The 10,000-nt window shown below is 47.3% G+C and overlaps 1 protein-coding gene across 1 annotated transcript in view; it reads left to right on the top strand.

Annotated features, from left to right (window-relative positions):
• The window catches only part of abca2 (ATP-binding cassette, sub-family A (ABC1), member 2), a 134,563-nt gene that overhangs the window by 24,896 nt on the left and 99,667 nt on the right, over positions 1-10,000 (top strand). The window contains exons 4-5 of the mRNA XM_063195913.1: positions 3,664-3,775; positions 6,464-6,627. Of these exons, the coding sequence (XP_063051983.1) occupies positions 3,664-3,775; positions 6,464-6,627 (276 nt within the window). The remainder of the gene's footprint in view (positions 1-3,663; positions 3,776-6,463; positions 6,628-10,000) is intronic.

Here is a 10,000-nt window from a genome sequence, read left to right as displayed (position 1 = left end):
TGCTACAGCGGCTGCAGTACATACAGTGCAGTTGGGTAACAGTTAGTTCTGGAGAACAGCATGCATTTTTAAAAATATATATACACCACAGTGTCTGGCTGGGGATTATAATCCCTCAACTGTTGCGAGAATGGCAATGGCCAAGTCTTAATGTATTACTAAAGGCCTTTTGCACTGTCATGGTGGTGTAGCACTATAGGGCCGTACACACACGTCGCTGCTATTTACTCGCTACTTGCTCACTCGCCTACTTGCCACTCGCTCTGGGTGATTTTGTTTACTGGTTGTCATGGTTCCCGCTGTCCGCGCCAATAACGTCCGTACGAAACAAAATGTAGGGCTACGCTGTTTAACGTTGATCGTGTGCTGTGCACAACCATGCATATGAGCCTTTGATGGTGTAGCCTACACTGTATTTTTCCTCAACACTTTTAACCAAAGTGTGATGGCATGCAGAAGTTAGAAGATGGGTGGTCAGAACACCACAGGGGCAACGTCACCTGTCAATAATCTCTATTCTGCATTCCAATTGGTTACTCGCTTAACTCGCGTCGCTCGAAGATAAAATAAGTTTATCTCGGAACCCGCCCACATCGCATCGCTTGTACTCTCCTCGCCTACTCGCCAGCGAGACTCGTAGGAACACGTAGACATTCTATTGACTTCATCCGCTGAGCGAGTAACTAGCAGCGACGTGTGTGTACGGCCCTTTAGGTTGTTCAGTTTTTTTTCAGTGACTATTACCACGTCCCAATAGCAGAAAAGTGTCTGGTAAGGAGCTACGGAGCACCTACATACGAATGTACATGTGGAAACATATTTCGCCAAATTTTCTCAGCTTTACATTTGTCCACTATTATTGCATGAACTCCAAAGATGCTAGATACCAAACTTTCGTTAGACCGATACTTATCAAAGTGAGTGATGTGATAGGTTGTAGCCTCGTCCACAGCGGTTTGATCATTGCATACCTTTGAGAAATTGGCTCGCACATCACCTTGGCCATACCAATGTCGCATGATCTTTACAGTCACGTTAGCCCAGGCTACCATACAGCAGCGGTTCCCAATCTCGGGGTCGGGACCCCTAGGGGGATCACGGAGGTACTAATGGGGGATCGTGGACAAAAGGAACATTGCATAAAAATGGTAAATCCACAGGTTAACCGCCAACAGCTAACAGCTAATTCCATAAAGTGGTTAGTAGCAGTATCCACTTGCATTTTTAATAGATGCATGTACTGCCCCGTGGATTTCAAGTAATTTTAGCTGACAAACTATTCATGGAAAATCTAGCAATATTAATGGCCAAAAAATTGACTAGGCAATTACGGCACCATGATGGTTAACCTCTCCCCACCCCACCTGCCTAACCCCTCATCCACTTACGTACAGTATATTTCTTAGAAGGAAGCACCATGATGTCATGAGTGAATCTGCTGAGGAAGAGAAAGAAGAGGAGGATGAGGAGGGTGAGAAGGAGGAGGAGAAGGAAGAGGATGCGGCGGAGGAGGAGAAGAAAGAGGAGGAGGAGGAGGATGAAAAGGAAGATGAGGAAGTGGAGGATGAGGCAGAGGAAGTGGAGGAGAAGAAGGAGGCAGAGGAGGAGGAGGGCTGCCACTTAGGGAAGAATGAGTGTCAGCAATAATTGCTAAGAAACTCTCCTCTCCTCTCCTCTCCTCCCACCCCTCATCCCTCATCCCTCATCACCCCCTCATCCTCATCCTCCTATGCCAGCATGTCGTGCCTGACCCTGTTTGCCCGTTGCCAAAGCGAACAAAAGGCTAATACTCAGGAAATTAATGCCATAAAAAAATTGGCCTTCAGTCACTGCTTACTCACGGTGCTTCTGCTATAGATTTTTTTGTATTATTTAATATTTTGAGTGCCATCCATTAGTGCAAAGGAGGTTAATTAAACAATTTGGGTAATTACTGTGTGGGTGTCGGGTCGATAAGGGAACAATTCAAGGAAGATGATGATGATGACGACGATAATGTGGTGTGGACACAGACAAAACTAAAGCCCACGAGGCTTTTTTGGACAAACGTCTTCATATGATCAAACCATTTTGTAATAGCGGCATGCAAAAAAAATACAGTCGGATGTCTCTTTTTCTGCACTGAAATACAATCAGTCAATTTGGCTCACCATTAAAACAGAGATCATCAGATGCCACAAGCTGGTACTGCGGCTTGCTGTGCAGTGATGCATACAGTAGATGTGATTTATTCATCCTGCACCGGGAAATTGCTTGGTGTGCGTTTGTGCGTGTGTGTGTAACAGGTTTAATTTCTTCCACTTGCCACTGTGTATATTGTTGGTGAAATGCTACGCTGGCCCTTTAAGAGCGCAAGTGGTTATGGTATCTTTCAGTTCGTTTTAGATATCTAAAGGCCGGTGCCTGGGACGATATGCAGCCCGTCCTCATCCATGTCTTAATGTCCTTTCTTCAGATTAAAAGAAGAACAGATTGAAAACACAACGCAAGGTCTCGTCTGTTACACGTGCATGCCTGCACGTGGTTGTGGTATGCGTACATGCATACATGGGTGTGCGTATATGTAGTTCATACACAGCCATTGGAATTTATTTTCCCTGAAAGCAAAGCAAACTTCCTGAATCTGACATCTGCAGTCCTTCTTTGACATGCTTGCTATCTATTCTAAAGGGGCTTCCTCCATGCTCTGTCGGTCAATAGTGTTTCTAATACCTCTCTTTGTTTTAACCCTCCTCTCACACACAAACAAACGTGTTTCTCTCTTCTCCAAACAACACATCTCCTTGCCATTTACCTCTCTCTACATCCCTATCTCTCCATCTCCACATCTCTCCATTCAACTCTCTTCAATCCCTTCCTCCGTCTACATCCATCTCTCTCTGCATTCATCTTTATCTCGCCATTCACCACTCTTTCTTCCTTCCTCCCTTCCTTTCTTGCTTACATTCCAATACCTCTTCCTCTGTCATTTATCCACTCTGCATTCATTCCATCCTTTCTTTCTGCGACTCTCCTCCTCTCCTCCCTCCTTTTTACATTCTTCCACTCTGCATTCCTTTCATCCTGTCTCTCCGCACCTCTTCTCCTCTCCTCTCCGCGCCTCTCATCCTCCACCTCTCCTCCTCTCCTCTCCTCTCCTCTCCTCTCCTCTCCTCTCATCCTCCACCTCTCCTCTCCTCCTCCACGTCACCTCTCCTACACCTTTCATCCTCCATGTCTCCTCTCCTTTCCTCTCCTCTCCTCTCCTCCTCCACATCTCCTCTCCTCTCCTCTCTCCTCTCTCCTCTCCCCTCTCCTCCCCGTCTCATCCTCCACGTCTCCTCTTTTCCTCCTCTCCTCCTCCATGTCTCCTCTCCTCCTCCTCTCATCCTTCACGTCTCCTCTCCTCTCCTCCACGTCTCCTCTCCTCCACCTCTCCTCCTCCGCCTCTCCTTCTACTTGTCTCATCCTCCACATCTCCTCTCCTCTCCTCTCATCCCCTCTTCTCTCTTTCTCCACCTCTGATCTCCTCCTCTCCTCCTCCACCTCTCCACCTCTCCTCCTCCGTGTCTCATCCTCCACATCTCCTCTCCTCCTCCACGTCTCCTCTCTTCCTCCCCTCATCCTTCACGTCTCCTCCTCCGCCTCTCCTCCTCTGCGTCTCCTCCTCCGCGTCTCCTCCAGCCTTCTACAGCGCGGCTCCCCTGACCTCCGCTGGCATCATCCCCATCATGCAGTCCCTGTGCCCGGACGGCCAGCGCGACGAGTTCGGCTTCCTCCAGTACAAGAACTCCACGTGAGTCATGCCATGACAGCCAGCCATGCAGAATGTTGTCCTGCGTCAGCCAGCTGGCCGGCAAGCGCTAACCTCACACACACACGAGAGACATGCACTACACACACACACACACACACACATGAAAAGAAATGAGCAGACACACACATACATACAGTACACGCCCCCACAGGCTGTAGTGTCTGTTGTGATGTACACACACTCATGAACTGGTAGATGCATGCACACACATACATGCATGCACGCACGCACGCACTCACACACACATGGACGCACACACGCATGCACGCATGGACACACGTGCATGCACACACACACACACACACACACGCACACGCACACGCACACGCACACGCACACGCACACACACACACACACACACACTCTCTCTCTCTCTCTCTCTCTCTCTCTCTCTCTCTCTCTCTCTCTCTCTTTCTCTCTCTCTACGCTCACACTATCAACAAGCTCAACGTAGCACAAGGGGCTCAGCTCTCCCAGTATTAAAGCTGAGGCTAAAGCCAAAGCTGTCTTATAGGAGCGGATACCCAAGACATCCTCAACACTGACATGCACTACCCAGCCGAGAGAGAGGAGAAGCTGGACTGGCCATCTGGCATAGCAGGCATTTGCCGGTGGGCTTCAAAAGTGGAGAAGACACACTCACACTATTGCCTTAATAGGCTATCGTAACTTAACTGGGTGCTGAATCTCACTGTAGCGGCCTCCTGGCTGCCTCAGCTGGAGTCGCTTTGACGGGAGAGGTCCAGTTAAGTTCAGACGCGCGCTCTTATTTTTCAGTGCTCAAATGTATTTTCTTTCTGGTCTTCTACTTCAGTGGTTCCCAACCTATGGGTCGGGACCCCCCTTATGGGTCGCCAAAGATCCACAGGGGGTCGCGGAGCCCTCTTGATTTTAAGGGGTTTCGTTTTAAATATATATAGCCCATGTTGAATAAAAGACAAAGCATTTAACTAATAAATGCATAGACGCAACAAATTGTAAGTGCTACAATAAACATTTATTCAATATTTGACCAAAGACGAATTGAGGAATAAAATAACTAAAATAAGTTATCACAGGAAACGGAGGGCATCTTGTGACTCTGTCTCGTGCGGGTGCTCGCGTGGTTGGGTCACCAAAGCTTAAAATAGTAAAAACATGGGTCCCCTAAGAAAAAGGTTGGGAACCACTGCTCTACGTTACAGATTTTCTGGTTTCTTCCAAACTAACTAAATAACACTAAGTAAACGAAATGACACGGTCAAAAACTGTTTCCCTTCCTACACCCGCCATCAGAAATCCAATTAATCACTGAGCCACCTGTGCTCTGGTTAGATAGGCGAGAGAAGGGGGGAGCAACCAATCAGAGCCCAAGTACCAGTGCCGCTCCCAAATTCATAGTAAATATACTAAATATAGCGAAATTAGTAATTATCATCATTATGCAGACATAAAACTAACTAAGTAAATATCACCATAAAGTGAGGAAAATAGAAAATATAGAAAAAATAGCAAAATGGCTCCAACACTCACATAAAACATGAATGAATGAATGAAGTTAAGGACAGCCGACACTACACGCTGAAGAAGGGCTCTGCCCGAAACGTTCGTGGGGCGAATAAACAAAGAAAAAGTCTGAAGAGTGCTGTCCTTAGCTTCATTCATTCATTTCCCGGTGGGCCCTGCACCCTCGTGGGCCCCTATTTTCAGAAATGTAAGCAAATATTATTATTATTATTATTATTATTTTACATTTCTGAAAATAGGGGCCCACAAGGGTGCGTGGCCCACCGGTGAGTCAGTTCTGCCACGCTAATGTGCCCGGGCCCTATTTCTCCCCCAGGCCAGTCCTGGAGATGGGGAGAGGCTGCTTGCCTGCTTGCCTGCCTGCCCGCCTGCCTGCCTGCCTTTGAGATTATTTTCCTAAATGTGCTGCCATTTTCCAAATGTCAGAGCCAGGGCAGCAGTAATTAGTGAGCAGATGAAAAGAAGAGGGTTGAAAACGGTTCACAGCAATTCACTGGATTCAACTGTCTAGATAACCTTAGTTGGTTCCGATATCAACCGCCCCATTCACCCTTTTAATCAGCAGTTAATTCTCATTAAAAGCAATCAATGTGTGTTCTCTGGTTCAGCCAGATTTGTATTAGCGGTGTCATCGTAGCAAGGTCAAGTTGTTTGTTGATCTATCACAACAATTTTTTTGTTTTTACTTTTGGTTATTCATGAAAATGCCACAATACTAGTCACAGTAACGAGGTATCTCAACGAAATGTTATGGAAATTCATGATAATACCACAATATTTTAGTAATCACACAGTAATATTCTTTAAGGAATCAATTCCCTTAACTGAATGTGTATCCTTGTTCTATTGTATTTGTATTTTTCTCTAACCCTTGAAGTTTTAGCTCATTATTTCCTCAAATCTCTTTCTGTTTCTCTCTTTCTGTCTCTTCTCAATCTATGCCTTTCTCTGTCTTTTTCATCCTCTCTTCCTTTCTTCTCGCTCTCTCTCTCTCTCTCTCTCTCTCTCTCTCTCTCTCTTTCTGTTTCTCTCTCTCTCTCTCTCTCTCTCTCTCTCTCTCTCTCTCTCTCTCTCTCTCTCTCTCTCTCTCCCCCTCCTTCTCTTTCTCCTCCTCCTCGTCTCTCTCCCGCCCCATGGCTTGTGTGTGATGTGGTGTGTCAGTGTGACTCAGCTGCTGGAGCGTATAGGCGAGGTGGTGGAGCAGAACCACCTGTTCACGTCGGAGCGTCCCAGCCTGGGCGAGGAGCTGGAGTCCCTGCAGCAGCACCTGGAGAGCCTCAGCGCCGCGCACAGCCCCCTGGAGACACAGTTCAACACCAGCCACGGTCAGTATATACATGTATATACATATATATATATATATATATATATATATCTATATCTATATATATATGCACTGGATCCTGATTTTTAGGATCCTGCCGGATACTGGATCCACTGCTTAAGATCCTGCCGGATCCGGAACCGGATACTGGATCCTACGAAAAGGTTGAAACACATAGCCTACTCACACACGTGGGCCCTTTTTATCATGTTGGCTCAAACTATTTTGACTGAAAAGCCTCGGCTACCGGATCCTGGATCCTGGAACCGGATCCGGATAGTCTGAAAAACCCTATTATCCTGCCGGATCCGGAACCGGATCTTGTACATCCTGTACATCTCTAATATATATATAAACTTTATTACAATACATATATCATCAGTACCACAGCCTTCTGGAGACACAGTTCAACACCAACCACGGTTAGTATCACAACCCACCCCGCCCAGCTACACCAGCCTAAAGAGCCAGTTCAACACCAGCCACGGTCAGTACCACAGTACTATGAACAGTCAGTTGACTCATATTAACATCCAGTTAAGTAAGACCCACTAATAACCCAGCCTCCTGGAGAGCCAGTTCAACACCAGCCACGGTCAGTACCACATCCGCCCTATGAACAGTCAGTTGACTCATATTAACATCCAGTTAAGTAGGACCCACTAATAACCCAGCCTCCTGGAGAGCCAGTTCAACACCAGCCACGGTCAGTACCACATCCCCCTGCTCATCTACACCAGCCATGGTTAGTACCACAACTACATACTACATTAGCACCCAGCAGTAGGACCCAGTAAGACCCCCGCCCCCTGGGGTTACGTGGCGCTATTCCGACATGTCGCTATTCCGACATTGATGTCTATTGTCGGAATACCGGCGCGAGTTATGCAATTTCTTTGGTTTGTGCTACGTTGCTCAGCTTTTACTAAGTTTAGGGAGAGTGCATACAGTTACCCTAACCCTAACCCTAACCCTGACCCTAACCCTAACCCTAACCCTAACCCTACGGTATGTCGGCTGTCTGAATAGCGGTATGTCGGAATAGCGGTATGTCGGAATAGCGATTGCCGCNCCCCCCTGGAGACACAGTTCAACACCAGCCACGTTTAGTACCACAGTAGCCCCCTGGAGACACAGTTCAACACCAACCACGGTGAGTTACACAGCAACCCCTGGAGAGCCAGTTCAACACCAGCCACGGTGAGTACCACAGCAACCTGAAGAGCTAATTTAACACCAGCCACGGTTAGTACCACCACAACCCACCCCACCCAGCTACAGCAGCCTAAAGAGCAGGTTCAACACCAGCCATGATTAGAACCACAACCACATTAAGACCCAGCAGTAGGACCCAGTAAGAACACAGCCCCCTGGAGAGCCAGTTTAACAGCAGCCACGGTTAGTACCATAGCAGCCCTCCCAGCTACAGCAGCCTAAAGAGTCAGTTCAACACTAGCCACGGTGAGTTACACAGCCCCCTGGAGACACAGTTCAACATCAGCCACGGTGAGTACCACAACCCCCTGGAAAGTCAGTTGAATCACATTAACACCTAGCAATAGGACTCAGTAAGACCACAGCCCTCTGGAGAGCCAGTTGAACACCAGCCACGGTTAGTACCATATCCACAGTAGGACACAACAGTCCCCTGGAGAGCCAGTTCAACATCAGCCCTGGTTAGTACCACAAGCCACTGCGCCTAGCCACAGCAGCCATGGCCACAGTACCCCCTGGAGAGCCAGTTCAACACCAGCTACGGTTAGTACCACAGCAGCCTGAAGAGAAACTTAAACAATAGCCACATGTGACCTGGTGAGTACCACAGACTGCAATGTTCCTTCACCCAAATACAAAATGCCCCTGGAGAGCCAGTTCAAGTCCAGCCATGTTTAAAGTACCACAGTTGCCTGGAAATCCAGTTAAACACCATTCACGGTTAGTAGCACAGTCCCCTGAAGAGCAAGTTAAACACTAGGTAGACTTGGTGAGTCCCACAGCCTCCTGGAGAGCCATTTCAACACGAGCCACGGTTAGAACCACAGCCACATTAGCACCCAGCAGTAGGACCCAGTAAGACCCCCGCCAGTGTTGCCAGATTGGGCTGTTTCCCGCCCAATTGGGCTGCTTAGGATAAATGTGTGCGGGTAAAAATGGCATTTAGAAGAAAAACCCGCCCAATTTTTGCCATAGACATCAATAGAATTGGGCGGGATTTTGTGCTTCGAGGCGGGTTTTGAGCATTTTTTGGGCTGGAAATCATCAGCCTCATCTGGCAACCCTGATCCCAGCCCCCTGGAGAGGCAGTTTAATGGTTAGTACCACAGTAGTCTGAAAAGCCAGATCAACACCAGCCACCCCATAGCTCCCTGGAGAGCTAATTCAACACTAGCCATGGTGAGTACCACCGTGAATCACACAGTAATCACATCTCCATGGTGAATCACACAGTGAGGGCCAGTCAACCCGTTCAACACCAGCCACGGTTAGTATCACAGCCCCCTGTGAAGAGCTGTTGAAGACCAGCCATGCTAAGTCACATATAGCCTGGGCGAAAAGCCGACTGTTGACTCCGTCAATCAGTCTGGCAAAAGCCATGAGGAATCCGTCTCCGTGGAGGATGGTAGATGGTCTGATCTTACTCTATCATTTAAATTGATTGGAGCTCCAAACTCAAATTGAAAACTATATTGTGCTTTATTAGCATGCCTGTTACGTTATAGCGTCGCAAAATACAAATAACAAAAAGAAAGTGTGAGTATAGTTACCTTAACCAATCAGTAACGGAGCTCGCGGGTGAGTTCCGCGTCATCACTCTCAACTGTTTGCTGATTTGCTAAACACTGAGAGAACCGAGCTTGAGGCTTTTGCCAGACAATGTGCGGAGCCAAAATCTTTGGGTGGAGTACAGACATTGACAGTAAAAAGAATGGACGCCAAATCAACGCTATTTGCCATTCAACGCTTTGAAGCCAGATTTGGGAACATTCCAACTTACATTCCACCTTAGCAACGCCAAACGCAGGTGCTGATTGGACAACAACAAGACTTCTAACGGTCAATCAAACCATGTTCTGATGCTCATTGGTCAATTTAACTTTTAATATCTCTCTAAAATAAAACATCACCACAAAAAATCACCACCCTGGTAAGTTGGAGAGCAAGGGGACCTACTAGTTGAGCGAAAAATGATCCCCCTGGAGTGGCATTTAAGGGAGATACAGGGTTTTATGTCTCTCATAGGAATGAATGGGATTTGGCCATTTTTTGGTCTTTTTGGGTCCAACCTTGGCTCCAACTTGGCTTCAACAATGAAATAGAATTTTGGCCTCCATTCTATTTACTCTCAATGAGTACAGAGGATGGCGTTGTGAGGC

The sequence above is a fragment of the Engraulis encrasicolus genome, chromosome 3, assembly GCF_034702125.1.
Source record: "Engraulis encrasicolus isolate BLACKSEA-1 chromosome 3, IST_EnEncr_1.0, whole genome shotgun sequence".
NCBI lineage: Eukaryota > Metazoa > Chordata > Actinopteri > Clupeiformes > Engraulidae > Engraulis > Engraulis encrasicolus.
Note: the sequence above shows the minus strand (reverse complement) of the source record. Positions and strands in the feature narration are given on the sequence as shown.